The 16,899-nt window shown below is 39.9% G+C and overlaps 1 protein-coding gene across 1 annotated transcript; it reads right to left on the reverse strand.

The window, feature by feature from the left end:
- Positions 1-307: 307 nt before the first annotated feature.
- On the reverse strand, positions 308-16,540 carry LOC139196329 (uncharacterized). Its single transcript, XM_070822099.1, has 6 exons — positions 16,211-16,540; positions 16,088-16,151; positions 14,447-14,649; positions 1,450-1,791; positions 818-955; positions 308-472 (listed from the first exon to the last, which is right to left on the reverse strand). Exons 1-6 carry the CDS (start codon positions 16,538-16,540, stop codon positions 308-310), a joined length of 1,242 nt encoding a protein of 413 aa, XP_070678200.1.
- Positions 16,541-16,899: the final 359 nt, after the last annotated feature.

Genomic DNA, 16,899 nt, shown 5'->3' on the forward strand with positions numbered 1-16,899 from the left:
TTTCAACACCCGAATCAACTTTTCTTCCTCTAATGCCGTGAGTGATGAAGATACAATGATGGGCAACGTCTCTCCCTCTCCCAAGAATGCATACTTTAAATGATCCGGCAACGGTTTAAGCTCAAGAACGGGGGCCTGAATCACAGAAGGTAACAACGTATTAGTGGAAACGGGAATTGGACTTGGGTTAGAAACGCAAATCTGATTATGATGCCGGAGCTTCCTAGGTCCTCTTTAGTTGCATGGGTTGCCTCCCAAGAAGTGCTTGCTTTAACGTCTTCCAGCCGGATGATGCTCCATTGAAGGTTTATGGAACCCCACAGCATGGAGGGTTGTTTCCACAACCTGACCTACGAAATACTTCATTCTTTGGGTCCTTGAATGGGATGGGATAATGATCCTTTCTATTTGTCATGTTTTGCTTCTCTAAATCAACACGAACTCTCCCACTACGTTGTCTTCGATTTGGTACCTGCACCATACAAGGTAACAACCTATTAGTTGAAATGGGAATCGAAATTCGAATAGGTGGCTTACCTTTGTACGGCAAAGAAGTGGTAGCACTATGGACAAATGCACAAGGGTTGCACTTGGGCAGATTTGATGATTTCAAGGTTGGGGCCGTGCACTCTTTGTTGTTCACTCCAATTCCTTCCTCGATGGTGGGTTGTGGTACATTCTTCTTGACTAGTGTTGAACATTCCTGCCCTATATTTTCAATTACATTAATAGCACAACAAGAACGAACATCATTAGTATTCTCAACCGATTCAGAAACCTTAAAGTTAATCATATCACCACCAAAGGCCATAGTTACTGCTCCCTTGGCCACATCAATCTTGGTTTGAGCTGTTTTCATGAAAGGACGTCCAAGTAAGAGTGGTGATGATGGAGAGTGTACCGAATCTTCCATGTCAAGCACATAAAAATCTGCAGGAAAAATCAAATGGTCTACCTGCACCAAAACATCCTCCAAAACTCCTTTCGGATATGCATTAGATCGATCGGCTAATTGAATAATAACACCATCATGTTTAAGCTCTCCTAGATTCATCGATGCATAAACAGAATATGCATGACATTGATTGATGCACCTAAATCTAGCATAGCATGATCAAACCTCGTATTACCAATAACACAAGGGATAGTGAACCTACCTGGATCTTTGCATTTAGGTGGTAACTTTCTTTGCAACAACGCAGATACATTCTCACTTACGTGTACCACCTCTTTCTCCCGAATCCGATTCCTTGTTGTGCAAAGCTTCTTCAAGAACTTAGCATATTTCGGGATTTGCTTTATTGCATCGAGGAGTGGGATGTTGACATGCACCTTCCTAAACGTCTCCAGAATGTCTTTTTCCTCCTCGTCGTTCTTGGCTTGCATCAACCTGCTAGGAAAGGGCACGTTTAGTGGAATAGAACTTGATTGGGTCGAATTATGACTTACCTTAGGTGTAGGACACGGCAAAGGTGCAATAGGAGGCTGCGGCATTGTTTTCTCCTTCCTTGCCGTGGTTGAGGTTTGGGGTTCTTCCTCAAACAGTAGCTTTTCATCCTCTTTTTTACTTGAATTGGATGCTTGGGGTTCGGTTCCAACTTGTTTGCCACTCCTTAATTTAATTGCTTTGGCGGTTTCGAATCCCCCTTTTGGATTTGCAACGGTTGAACTAGGGAGTCTTCCTTGGTCTCGAAACTGTCCTACAAACTCCGCAATTTGCCCAATTTGTTTTTCCAAGTGATCCACCCTTTTAGCTTGGGTTTGCAATGCTGTGGTTTGATTCTCTAGCCCCTGAGAGAAAGTGTTGAGTAATTTAAGAATTGTATCATTATCCAAGGACGTACCTGAATTTGTTGGGGTAGATTGTATTTGAGTTTGATTCAGTGCGAATGGCGTTTGATAGAAACCCGGGGGTTGTTGCCGAAATGTGTTTTGTTGTTGGCCTTGTTGGGGTTCCCGCCATTTGAAATTCGGATGATCACGCCAACCGGGATTGTAGGTGTTAGAAAAGGGATCATTCCTTTGTTGGTATTGCTGCCCAAAGCCCACGGCATTGAGGGTCTCCCACCCTCCGTTCTCGATCAATTGTGGGCACTTGTCCGTAGGATGTCCTTGCATGGAACATACACCACACGCACTTACATTTTGAACTTTTGGCCCTTCCACAACCTGAGAAAGCAACGTAGTAAGGTTAGCCATTTGATTTTGAAGTTCGGTTATGGCACTTACCTCATTCACTTGGTGTTGCCGTGGGGTGCCTCTTTGTCCAACGCCTTCGTATTGTTGAGCGTTCAACGCTCGATTGGCAATCAACGTCTTTGCTGCCGTGGGGGTCTTGTCCACCAATGCTCCTCCTGCCGAGGCATCTAGCATTTGTCGTTCGGTTCCCTCGTAGAAGTATTGTAGAAGAAGCTCCTCCTTCATTTGATGCTGTGGACAAGAAGCAACAAGAGATTTAAAACGTTCATAATATGTAGGAAAAGACTCACCTTCTTCTTGTTGAATTCCACTTATCCTTTTTCGTAGGAGGATGACTCGAGAAGTTGGGAAAAACTTCTCCAAGAAAGCTCTTTTCATGCTTTCCCAAGATGTGACCGTTCCGGGAGCTAATTCATACAACCAATCTTTCGCCTTTTCCATGAGAGAAAAGGGAAAGGCCTTCATCTTCAATATACTCCCGTCGACATTGATTGGAGTCATGCTTGAACACACCACCTCGAATTCTTTCAAGTGCTTGTTAGGATCCTCCATGGACAACCCATGGTACTTCGGAATATGGTGGAGCAAACTCGACTTTAACTCGAATTCCTCGGTCTTTCCTTGGGCAGCTGCCGGATATTGAATACATAGAGGTGCGGCATTGTCCAATCCCGAAGCCGAGAGCTCCTTGATTGTACGATTGTCTTGTGCCATGACTGTCTCAACTTCACCCACTTGTGCCGTGGGTTCCTCTTCCTCAATCTCAACTTCGGCTTCCGAATTTGAACTTGATTCACTAGGTTCTGGATTCTTCCTCTTTCGTCTCACCTCTCGTTCAAAATCGTCGTCAAAGTCCAATATGTGTTCACGAACCGGATGAGAACTCCGAGTCATAAACTAGTACCTAGAAACACAAAACAAAAACAAAGTCAAAATCTGGACACAAATAAAACAAATTGAACTAAAACAATCCAAGGGATTAGCAACTTTGCTAATCCCCGGCAACGGCGCCAAAATTTGATGTGAAAATTATGTTGACACTCAAATTAACCCTCTTTTTATCAATTGTAGCAAGTATGTAAGTAGGGATCGTTCTAGGCCGGGGATTAAGAGGGATTGCGAAATCACTTGGACTTGACTCAAAAACGTAAAAACAAGTTTAAAACACTAACTAGACTCAAAGAATGTAAAACTAAACTTTAAAACACTAAAACAAACCAAAAGACTCAAAACAGCAAATAAACACTCAAAACTGCCTTAAAACCACTTTCTGGGCAGTTTTGGACACTAGGTAAGAATTTGAACGAAAATTGGTTTAAACTTGACTCAAGACACCTAAAAACACAAACTAAATGGGTTTCTAACTAATATGACACTTAAAACTAAAGGGGGATTGATTTTGGACGAATTTTGAAAACAAAACAAAACTTTGTAAATTGAAAAGACTCTAAAACGAATTTGGTTTAAATGGATGGATGGAAGGCTAGCTAAGGGGTTCATCTCCACACATGTCACACTTGCATATAAAACGATCTCTAATTGCTTTTCAATAAACCATGAATTCCCAACGCCCCAAGTTAATTAGGTCCGCTTAAATTAACCTTCAGATTTTCCTAATGTTATTGAATTGGATGATTGCATACGACAACCCAAAGCATTCCCCACAAATCCCCTACATGATTGCATAATAGAGATACAAGCAAGAATCATTAAGTTCTATGAAAACCATAAGCATTGACGAAGCACTTGTTACTATGATTGCATGAAACTTATGCCAAGAATTTACTTAACACGATTGTGATCATCAACCTTTACTACTTGTGAATATAAGTTCATAACGATTAGGTGAAATTCCCTTATATCCTAGCATCAAATTCATGCATGCAAACTAAGTGTCGACCCTCAATCAACATACAAGAATAAGTTTTAATTCACATAGATAAGCAAATTGAAATCACAACTTATGAAACGCAATTAGAAGTAATCAAATCATATAGCAAGCATAATCATAGTTTCGAATCCTCCCCTAGCCAAGGGGGGTTTAGTTCCTCATACTCGCAAATAAACAAAGATAAATAAATTTAAACATTAAAACAAAGATAGAAAACACCTAGAAACGCTCCACAATCCAAGCTCCTTGAATGGCATGCACGGCTCCAAGTTGTCTTCCTTCTTCTCCTTGCAAACTCACGGCACACAAGGTATGTTTGGGTGAATGGTGTAGTGAAAATATGGTAGAGGATGGTGACTAAATGGTGCAGCAAAGGATGGTATTTATAGGCTGAAATTCGCAGCCCCTATGTAGCAAAGGAAAAGGATTTAAAAGCCTAATTTGTATAGGATAATAACACACAATCCTTCAAGGAAAAGGCTAAGGCTTTTAGAAACCAAGGGGGAAAGGAATAATCAGGTTTCTAGAAGTTCTAGAAAGGTTTGGGGCGTCACTTTTGTAGGACAAGGGATAAGGCCTTCTAGAAAGGTTGTTTTGTGGCTGATTTCTAGAAAAAACAAGGGATAAGGTGTGGCACCTTTGTAGGAGTGGATAAGGGCTTCAAGAAACCAATTTTAATGTGTCCTAATCTGAAAATAAATCCCCCATGCAGCTGGAATTAAATTAGGATAGGATTAGATAAGATAGGATTGGATAGGATAGGATTGGATAGGATAGGGTTTGGATAATGTTTTGGATAAGGTTTCTTCACTTGAGCTGATTCTTTGGCTTCAACTTCCCTTCTTTAAGTAGGAAACCTTGTTTGAGTAGGAAACTTCAATCTTCTAGGATCCAACTTCAACTAGGAATCCATCTTCAACTAGGATTTCATCTTCAATTAAGCACTTTCCCACTTCAATTAGGAATCTTTGTATCTTCAATTCTTCAACTTCAAAACACATTCCTAGCTTCATCAATCCTTCAAATTCGTCCATCCCTTGTGCTTCATGTGCATGAACTCCATTCTAGCCCAATTTTGCTCCAAAATGCTCCAAATTGCATCCTTTTGCTCACTTTGTCTCTAAAACCTGAAAACACATGAAAATAGCTTAAAAGACTACTTTAACTAAGAAAACACAACATAAATGCATAAGAACTAGCTAACTAAGGCGCATAAATATGCTCCTATCACTTCTCCAGACATGTCACACTTGCATACAAAATGATTTCTAATTGCAATTCAATAAACCATGAATACTCAACACTCCAAATTAATTAGGTCCGCTTAAATTAACTTTCAGATTTCCCTTATGTCAATGAATTGGATGGAAATAGCGCATCGCAATCAAATTATTCCTCAAAAGTTCTCTATATGAAAACGCATAATAAAGATACAATCAAATATCATTACGTTCAATGGAAATCATAAGTATTGACGAGGCACTCGTAACTATGAAAGCGCATGAAACTTATGCCAAGAATTTACTTAACACAATTGTGATCAACAACTTTTACTACTTGTGAATATAAGTTCAAAACGATTAGGTGAAATTTCCTTATATTCTAGCATTAGATTTATGCATGACAATTAAGCGTGCACTCTCAACCAACACACACAAATCAGTTTAATTCAAATAGATAAGCAAATTGAATCCACAACTTATGAAACGCAATTAGAAGTAATCAAATCATATAGCAAGCATAAACATGGTTTCGAATCCCCCCCCCTAGCCAAGGGGGTTTAGTTCCTCATACTCGCAAAGCAAAGATATATAAATTTAGACATTAAAATCCAAAGAAAGAGAACACCTAAAACGCTCCAACTTCGCAGCAGGTGCATCCACGATTCCTCCTTCCTCCTTGCTGCAGCAGAGAGTTTGTGGACAGGTTTTGGGTGGTATTTGTGGTGTAGAATGGATGAGGAATGGTATGGAAGGGTTTAGGGTTGATAGGTGGTGCGGCAAGGGGTTGTTTTTGGCAGAGATTTGGGAGAATGGTGGTGGAAGGCTGCGGCAAAGGGCAAGGCAGATTTATGGCGTGAATTTGGAATTATGAGAGGTGGTGATGTGCGGCAAAGGTGTAGATATATATATATATATATATATATATATATATATATATATATAAGCACCAAAAACCCTAGGTAAATCAGATATGGACTTGGAGAACCCAAATCCATTAGGAAAAAGGCCTAAACAATCAGATTTTGAATGGGAAAAGGCCTAGGGTGCGGCAGATAAGGTAAGGATGAGATAGGGCTTCTAGAATGCCTTGCAAGGCAAGGCAAACCAGTTCTTCTAGAAGGGGTAGCACGGCAAGCTTAGGGAATGAAGATAGGGCTTCTAAAAAGCCCAAAACCAAGAAGAAATAGGCCCTAACCCACGGCAAGGATGAGAAATTATTCTAGAACCTTTCTTTGTATCTTCCAACGCTTAGGAACCTTCTAATGTTGCTAAAACTCAAGGCCATTTAGGTTTAGGAAAGATCAACCCAAAGTGGAAACTTTTAGGCTTAGCTTTCCTACTTCAAGTAGGAAACCTCGTTTGAGTAGGAATCTTCATTCTTCTCGGAATCCATCTTCAACTAGGAATCCCTCGTTGATTAGGAATCCTTCTTCAATTAGGACTCCTCCTTGGACTAGGAATCCTCAAATCTTCAAATCTTCAATTTCGTCTAAACCATTTGTTCCAAGCACGTGCTATTCATTCCAAGCTCCAATTTTGCTCCAAAAGCTCCAAATTGCATCATTTTATGTAATATGCCCTTAAAACCTGAAAACACATAAAACTAGCTTAAAAGACTACTTAAACTAAGAAAACATAACGAAAATGCATAAGAACTAGCTAACAAAGGCGCATAAATATGCTCCTATCAGGCTACCCAAGCTAAATAGAATTGGTTGGAGAACCTATCCAGTTACAATTACAATGCAATACGGTCCTTCTCTAATACAATACTCTTAATCACATTGTTTGAGTGATAGTTTGTATCATGTCTACTATCCAATGTGATACTTCTCTATATGATTCAATTGAATATGATTTGGAACATACTTCCTAAGTCATATTCGTATGCTTTGGCCAAAGACTCCCGAATCATATCTTAGAGTATTCTCCTTCCACCATGGAAGGTTAAAGATTCCTTGTTGTGCATTCATATGCCTACATGACTAGATAGCTTGACCCCAACAATGTCGTGGACACTCTCGATGGAATGCCTTTGACATGATCAAAGATCAAGGACCTAACCATTAGACATCTATGATGCCTCAGGTCAAATGACTACTTTGCATATTGCAACTTACGAGTTCTTACATGACATGTATGTTCGAACTTTCTTTTGATCGTTGTTCAGTGTACTTGATTACTCTTTCAAGCACCTATATGTTTGTCTTAGTGTCCAACACTAAATGACTTGAGACTAGTCATACTCATGCTTGAGTTGACATAACACATACTAACCTTAGCGAATTGTCAATGCCCAATTGGCAATCCTATGGCTAGGAACGTTTTAGGAATGAACATAAGAGAAAGGTCTCGTTAATCTAACTTATTTAAATCACTTCTCTCTTAGATCAAATACATTCCTTGGATTCCCTTATTGCTTAAACACATGATACAATAAATAGTGATTAACAATAAGCTTTGCCTTTCTATAAACATATAATAGTTTAATACAATAAGTATTCCAAAAGCTATTACATCAAATGAGTGGCTTTGTGGGCATACTTCCAACAATCTCCCACTTGCACTCAAAGCCACCTTCCCATGTATATAATACCCATCTTTTCCATATGGCGGTCAAGTTGGATTTGAGATATTGGCTTTGTCAGTGGATCTGCTACGTTATCGGCTGAGGTAACCTTGAGAATGTTGACTTTCCCCTCGGCAGCATATCTTCTAATGATATTAAAGCGCCTGTCAAAATGCTTGTTCTTTTAATGAGCCCTGGGTTCCTTGGCTTGAGCTATCGCCCCACTATTATCACAATACAAAGTTACTGGTGATGTAATGGTTGGAACCACTCCAAGTTCAGTAATGAACTTCTTCATCCAGAACGCTTCTTGGCCGGCTTCAGCTGCAGCGACATATTCTGCCTCCGTCGTGGAATCAGCAATTACATCTTGTTTCTTGCTTTTCCAGCTAACAACCCCACCATTCAGAGTGAATACATATCCGAAGTTGGAACTTCTATCATCGACGTCATATTGGAAATCTACGTCTGTATAGGCTTCCACTCGTAACTCTGTTGCTCCTCCATAAACGAGGAACATGTCCTTAGTTCTTCTTAAGTACTTAAGGACCGTCTTGACAGCTGCCCAGTGTTCTGATCTTGGGTTAGATTGATATCGACTAGTAATGCTCACAACATATGCGATATCAGGCCTTGTGCATATCATGGCATACATGAGACTTCCTATGGCAGAAGCATAAGAAATAGCACTCATCTGCCATATCTCTTCAGAAGTCTTAGGTCCCATAGACTTAGAAAGGTGAATTCCATGTCTCACAGGAAGAAGACCTTTCTTAGATTGTTCCATCTGGAACCTACTTAGCACCTTATCTATGTACATAGATTGGGATAATCCAATTAATTTTCTAGATCTATCACGATAGAGCTTTATCCCAAGTACATAAGATGCATCTTCCAAATCTTTCATGTGGAAGGTTTTGGATAACCACACTTTTACAGAAGAAAGTACCGCAGTGTCATTCCCGAATAGTAATATGTCATCTACATATAACACTAGGAATACAACTGCATTCCCAACGACCTTTTGATAAACACAATTGTCGTCTTCATTTTGAGTAAAACCAATGATTTGATTTCAGTATCAAAACTAATGTTCCAGCTCTTGAAGGCTTGCTTAAGTCCATAAATGGACCTTTGAAGCTTGCATACCTTAGTCCTTTCAGACTTGGACACGAAACCTTCGGGTTGAGTCATATAGAGCTCTTCCTCTAGGTAGCCGTTCAGAAAGGCCGTCTTCACGTCCATTTGCCATATCTCATAATCATGGTACGCAGCTATAGCAAGCAAAATCCGAATGGACTTAATCATGGCTACAGGAGAGAAGGTTTCTTCATAGTCAATCCCTTATCTTTGCCTGTAACCCTTGGCTACGAGTCTAGCCTTATAAGTCTCCACGTTCCTTTTAGCGCCTATCTTCCTCTTGAAGACCCATTTGTTTCCAACAGGTACTATACCTTCAGTGTAGTCTCTAGGGTCTTCCTTTGTGTCATTGTCACCTAGAAGGTGCAATTCCCCAAAGTCATTATCTAAGCCAAACCTCTTAGGTGGCTTGCTAACCCTTTCAGATCTACGTGGAGCTAGGGGTTCAGGAACAGGGTTGTCAACTTGTCGAGTGCTTGTTTGTGGTTCATCATTAATCTCATTAATTTCCATCGTTTTACTTATAGTTCCTTTGAGAACAAATTTGTCCTCTAGAAACTTAGCAGTTCTGGCGACAAAAACCTTTTGGTCGTTAGGATGGTAGAACTCATATCCCATAATTTCTCTAGGATATCCCACAAAATAGCACCTAACTGATCTCACTTCAAGCTTAGTAGCTTCAAGCTTCTTGACATATGCTTCACAACCCCAAATCTTAATGTGATAGACTTGGCTTTCTTCCACGCCATATCTCATAAGGCGTTTGTGAAACTGACTTGGAAGGTACTCTATTAAGCAAGTAAGCTTTGTATATAGAGCGTATCCTCAGAATGTTACTGGTAGATCTGCGGAACTCATCATAGAACGAACCATGTTCATCAAGGTTCGATTTCTCCTTTCAGAAACTCCATTAAGTTGTGGAGTTCCCGATGGAGTCCATTGTGATATTATTCCACACTCTTTGAGATAATCTAGGAACTCGATACTTAGATACTCTCCCCCTCGATCTGATCTTAGGATCTTTATCTGTTTCCCAGTTTGCTTTTCAACTTCATTCTTGAATTCTTTGAACCTTTCAAAGGATTCTGACTTGTACTTCATAAGATACACATAGCCACACCGAGAGTGATCGTCGGTGAATGTGATATAGTAGGAAAAGCCTCCTCTCGACGTAGTAGACATAGGTCCACATACGTCAGTGTGGATTAACCCTAGAATTTCAGTGGCACTCTCTCCTTTCCTAGTGAATGGAGATTTGGTCATCTTCCCTTTTAAGCAACATTCACAAGTACCCATTTGGTCATTACCTAATGGGCGGAAATATCCGTCTTTCGACATCTTGCGAATCTTATCAAGGTTCACATGTCCAAGTTTAAGATGCCACATATTTTCTCAGTTAACTTCTTCTCTAGCCTTTTTAGGTTTTGAGGTATTCCCGCTTTCAATACAGTGCATCCCACTACTTGTCTCTAGGTGAAAAAGTCTCTCTATCATATTACCATGAAAGATAATACGACCGTTCAAGTATAAAGTGCAACTCATTTTGTCAAACAATATTGAGTGCCCATCTCGTAAAAGCTTAGAGATAGAAATCAAATTCTTTATACATGAAGGAAAATATAAACAATTTTTAAGTTCCAAGACTTCCCCAGAGGGCAGTTTAAGCATGTAGGTGCTTATTGCTTTAGCAGAGATCTTAGTGCCGTTCCCAACTCGCACAATCATTTCCCCATTGCGCAATGTTCTGCTCCCTGTTAGTCCCTGCAACGAATTACAGATATGTTGACTAGCGCCTAAATCAAATATCCAGGAATTGGAGCTCATTGTAAAAGCACTCTCTATGACAGAAATAGTCCCTTCAAAAGTTCGTGTCATAAGGCTCGCAATGCGCACCCTGTATTTCTTCTTCCAACGTTCATCCTTTCCACAATGAAAGCACGTTCCTTTGGATTTGATTGCCTTCTTCTTATGTAACCTTTTCCTTGTGATTACAGTCTCACTCCCACTGTCCTTTTTGAAACCTTGTTCAAACTTACAGCACATGTCAATCATCTCGGTAAAAGTATGATTGAATCTATTGACTTTATAGTTTACAATAAACTTAGTGAAATCATCCGAGAGAGATGCAAGGAAAAAGTCTTGGGCCATTTTCCCATCGATGGAAGTTCCTAAACTTTCAAGATCTTGAAAGATCCTTTCCATCTTTTGTCCATGTTTTGGACCGATACCCCCTTTGCCATTTTGGCATTCAATAAATTACAAACATTTGAGAATTGTACATTACTAGTCTCAATGTCATGCATCTTATGCAAACTATCAACCATGGCACAAGAAGTGTCCATGTGCTCATGTAGCTTCTTAAGCTCCTCACTAAGTGAAGTGAGGATTAAGCATTTGGCTTGTAAGTCATCCTCACAGTGTCTTGCATAATTTTGACACTCCTCCTTTGAAGCTAGTTTCGTAGGAGGTACATGAGGAGGGGATTGCTTAAGCACATACAATATGTCTTTCACCTTTGAGACATGCTCAATGTGGTGATACCAAGCAAGGAAACGTTGGCCCCTAAGGCCCCTTTTGTCAAGTATAATGGTGGGTGTAATTTTAGGCATGTCGTTAACTACATAACATAACAGAAATCGTATTAGATTGTTGATTTTAAAACTACTTGATTGGGTCTTAAATCAAATAGTACCACCCACTATTTTTGGCAAATTCCACATCCGTCAATGGAATTCGAGAGTTATGTTGAACTCTTAGCGGGGTATGGGAGGCTCACCATTACCAAGCCCACCTCACGATGATACGATGTTGGTTAGCAAAAATAATGATGAGAGAATAATGCTTTAGTCATTTACAACTCTTGTAATTACCCATCTAGTTTGGCCTCTAGAGAATGATGCCTCACAATGATATGATGTTGGCACACAAATTAAACCCTATGGATGACAATTGTAGTATATGAGCAAATAGGGATCGTTCTAAACCGGGGATTAACTAGGGATGCTAATCAATGTGAAACTGACTCAAGAACATAAAAACATAATGTAGAACACTAACTAGACTCAATTAATGCAAAACTAGAGTTTAAAACACCTACACTAACCAAAAACTCAAAACAGCAACTAAAAGACTCAAAATTGCCTCAAAACCACTTTCTGGGCAGTTTTGAGTACCTACACTAATTTGGACGAAATTGGACTAAAACTTGACTTAAGACACTTAAAAACACAAACTAAATTGATTTCTAACTAATCTAACACTTTAAAATAAATGGGGGATTGATTTTGACGAAATTAAAACTTTAAAATTTAACTTTGAAAACAAATGTAAAGCAAAACAGATTGTGATAAAATAGAATGATGAGAAACTAGTTAGAGGGTTCCTTATCCACACATGAACATATGCATACAACTCAATCTCCAATTACTCTTTCAACAAACCATGAATGACAATGCCCCAAATTAACTAGATTGCACCAATTAATTCTCAGATTTCCCTAGATTCATTGAATTGAATGGAATACGCATTACAACCAAATTATTCTTATCAAGGACCCTAACTATGGAATACGCATGATAGAGACACATATCAAAGATCATTAAGTTCAATGGAAATCATAAGCATTAACGAGGCATTCATAACTATGGGATACGCATGTTACTCTTGCCTAGGATTTACTTAACACAATCGTGACTAGCGACTTTCACTACTAATGAATATAAGTTAATAACGATTAGGTGAAATTCCCTTATACCCTAGCATCAAGTTTAAGCATGCAAATTAAGTGTCGACCCTCAACCCACATACATAAACAAGTTATCAATCAAATAGATAAGTAAATCACATTCACAATTTCTGAAATCATAATTGGAAGAAATCAAATCATATAAAACATATGTCCATGGCTTCAAATTCACCTCTAACTAAAAAGAAATTAGTTCCACATGTCTAACATAATTGAACAACAATTTAAATTAAACATGAAAACAGAAACAAAGAAAGAAAGAACTCCAAACACTCCACTAATGGCAGATTGCATGTGCAAGGTGTCTTCCTCCTTTCGACTGCACGGCACTCCTTCTTTCTCCTCCTTTGGTGGCTGCACAAGGTGGTGATGGTGGTGGAAAGGCACGGCTGTGGTGGATGGATGGTTATGGAAGAGGGTAGAAGGGTTAAAAGGACTAGGGAGGCACGGCAAGGACTTAGAACTAGGGAGAATGGGATTGGTGGTTGCGGCAAGGGTTTAGAATGATTTTCTGGAGTGAATGGATGATATGGGAGGTGGTAGTTCGGCCAAAAGGGTTTGAAGGAGTATATATAGGCACTTCAAACCCTAGCAATCAGATTAGGGTTTCTAGAAACCCAAATCCACCAAAAAATAGGTTAAAACAATGAGAATTTTTAGTGGGAAAAGGCCTAGGGTGCGGCTGGTTTGTTAGGGTTAGAGATAGGCCTTCTAGAATGCCTTGCAAGGCAAGGAAATCAGGTATTTAAAACCCTAGGTGCGGCATAGGATTAGGGAGATCAGATTTGGACAATGGGCTAGGGTTTAGGTGCGGCAAAGGGTCCAAATCTGAAAGGGATTGGGCCTATGGTGCGGCATTGTCCAAGAAGGTAAAGATGGGTCATCTAGAAGCCCAAAGCCAAGAATAGAAACTCTCACAAATGGAAACCTCCAAGAATAGAAACTTCCAACATTAGAAACTTTGGTTTCTAATTCTGAATTCTTTGTTCTTCACTTTCATTTCTTCATTTCTTAAGCTCCATTTTGCTCCAAAAGGCTCCAATTTGCATCCTTTTATGTCATATGCCCTTTAAGCCTGAAAACACATGAAAGTAGCTCAAAAGACTACTTTAACGAAGAAAACATAACGAAAATGCATAAGAACTAGCTAACTAAGGCGCATAAATATGCTCCTATCATGCTTCCACCCATTTCGAAACATAATCAGCCGCAAGTAGAATATAAACAAAACCATGAGATGAAGGAAAGGGACCCATGAAATCTATGCCCCATACATCAAAAATTTCAACATTAAAGATGGGACTTTGCGGCATTTGGTCTTTTGGTCCTATATTTCCAGTTCGTTGACAACGATCACATGCAATGCAAAAAGTTCTAGCATCCTTAAAAATAGTAGGCCAATAAAAACCACATTCAAGTACTTTACGTGCAGTCCTTTGAGTGCCAAAGTGACCTCCACATGCATAAGTGTGACAAAAGTTTAAAATAGACTGAATTTCAGAATCATAAACACACCTACGAATAATTTGATCAGAGCAATATTTCCATAAATAAGGATCATCCCACACATAATTTCGTGCATCATACTTAAGTTTATCACGTTGGTTTTTATTGAACTCACTTGGAATGACTTTAGATGCTAAATAATTAACTAAATCTGCATACCATGGCATACTAACCTCAATGGACATCAATTGCTCATCCGGGAATGTCTCTAGGATCGGCACAACCTCTTCTTCATGCACCAAACGGCTTAGGTGATCAGCCACAACGTTCTCACTTCCTTTCTTGTCTCGGATTTCAATATCAAACTCTTGGAGGAGAAGCATCCATCGAATAAGCCTTGGTTTAGCCTCCTTCTTCGTGAGCAAGTACTTCAACGCTGCATGATCAGTGTAAATTATTACTTTAGTACCAAGTAAATAAGAACGAAACTTATCTAAAGCAAAAACAACGGCAAGAAGTTCTTTTTCCGTTGTGGAATAGTTCAATTGAGCATCGTTCAAGGTCCGAGAGGCATAATATATGACGTGTGGCTGCTTGTCCTTCCTTTGTCCCAAAACAGCGCCTAGAGCATAATCGGACGCATCGCACATAAGCTCGAAGGGAATGCTCCAATCTGGTGGCCGAATGATGGGGGCCGAAGTTAGCATCCCTTTGAGGTGTTTGAACGCCTTTTCACATTCCTCGTTAAAGTCGAAAGTCACATCCTTTTGGAGAAGTCGACATAGGGGTGTAGAAATCTTTGAAAAATCCTTGATGAATCGCCTATAAAATCCTGCGTGGCCAAGAAAAGAACGAACCTCTCTAACCGAAGTTGGAGAGGGTAAGTAGTGTACAAGATCTATTTTCGATTTATCAACTTCAATTCCCCTTTCAGAAACGATATGCCCTAAAACGATGCCTTGTTTTACCATAAAGTGACACTTTTCCCAATTTAAAACAAGGTTCGTTTCAACGCATCGTTTTAAGATTAATGTGAGATTTTCCAAGCACCCATCAAACGAATCGCCAAAGACACTAAAATCATCCATGAATACTTCAATAATCTTCTCAATAAAATCGGAAAAGATACTTACCATACATCGTTGGAACGTGGCCGGTGCATTGCATAATCCGAATGGCATGCGTCGGTAAGCAAAAGTACCAAATGGGCACGTGAAGGTGGTCTTTTCTTGGTCGTCCGGAGCTATGACAATTTGATTGTATCCCGAATAACCATCAAGAAAACAATAAAAAGAATGACCGGCTAACCTTTCTAACATTTGATCGATGAATGGTAGTGGAAAGTGGTCCTTCCTTGTGGTGTTGTTGAGCTTCCTATAGTCAATCTTGGTGCGTGCTGTTTTCATGAAAGGCCTCCCAAGTAGAATCGGCAATGGGGTGACATTTGGTGAGTCCTCCATCTCTAAGACATAGAAATCCGCTGGAAATATCAAATTATCCACCTGCACCAACACATCTTCCAAAACTCCTTTCGGATATGCATTAGAACGATCGGCTAATTGAATTATAACACCATCGTTTTTAAGTTCTCCTAAGTTCATGGATGCATAAATTGAGTATGGCATGACGTTAATTGAAGCTCCTAGATCTAACATAGCATGTTCAAATTTAGTATTGCCTATAACACATGGAATTGTAAAACTACCTGGATCTTTGCATTTAGGAGGTAGTTTTCTTTGCAAAACAGCGGAAACATTCTCACTTACTTGGACCACCTCTTTGTTCGAAATTCTCCTTTTTGTTGTGCATAATTCCTTCAAAAACTTGGCGTACCTTGGTACTTGCTTAATGGCGTCCAGAAGAGGTATATTGACTTGCACTTTCCGAAACGTCTCCAAAATGTCTTTCTCGTTCTCCTCCTTCTTGGATTGCTTCAACCTGCCAGGAAAAGGCACGTTTAGTGGAATAGAACTAGGAGAAGTTGGGATTGAACTTACCTTGGCCGAATTATATGGATTGGAAGTGCAAGATGGCTGCGGCAAAGGTGGTTCCCCCTTTGCCGTGGGTTTTGCTTGTGTGTCTTCCTCAAACTGCAACTTTTCATCCTCTTCATGACTTGCTTTGGATGCTTGGGGTTCAGTTCCAACTTGTTTGCCACTCCTCAATGTAATTGCTTTGGCGGTTTCGAATCCCCCTTTTGGATTTGCAACGGTTGAACTAGGGAGTCTTCCTTGGTCTCGAAACTGTCCCATAAACTCGGCAATTTGCCCCACTTGCTTCTCCAACTCGTCCACTTTCTTGTCCCTAGTCTGCATGCCCTGCGCCATAGAAGTTAGTAAATTAAAAATTTGATCATTATCAATAGAAGAACCTGATTTTTGGGCAGGTTGTGCTTGGGTTTGATTTGGTGCAAACGGCTTTTGATAGAAACCCGGGGGTTGTTGCCTAAACGTGCTTTGTTGTTGGCCTTGTTGGGGTTCTCGCCATTTGAGATTTGGATGATCACGCCAACCGGGATTGTAGGTGTTAGAAAAGGGATCATTCCTTTGTTGGTATTGTTGCCCAAAGCCCACGGCATTGAGGGTCTCCCACCCTCCATTCTCAATCAATTGTGGGCACTTGTCCGTAGGGTGTCCTTGCATGGAACACACGCCACACGCACTTCCATTTTGAACTTTTGGCCCAT

Source organism: Malus domestica, chromosome 01 (genome assembly GCF_042453785.1).
Source record: "Malus domestica chromosome 01, GDT2T_hap1".
Classification (NCBI taxonomy): domain Eukaryota; kingdom Viridiplantae; phylum Streptophyta; class Magnoliopsida; order Rosales; family Rosaceae; genus Malus; species Malus domestica.

What these genes read in the sequence shown, in the direction of transcription:
- LOC139196329 (XM_070822099.1), bottom strand. Translation starts at nt 16,540, where the DNA reads ATGGCGCAGGGCATGCAGACTAGGGACAAGAAAGTGGACGAGTTGGAG. An exon ending in AGCAATTGATGTCCATTGAG is followed by an intron (nt 1,792 to 14,446) that starts GTTAGTATGCCA and finishes ACTTTCTCTCAG; the next exon opens with GGGCTAGAGAATCAAACCAC. An exon ending in TGCCGTGTCCTACACCTAAG is followed by an intron (nt 956 to 1,449) that starts GTAAGTCATAAT and finishes GTTTTGGTGCAG; the next exon opens with GTAGACCATTTGATTTTTCC.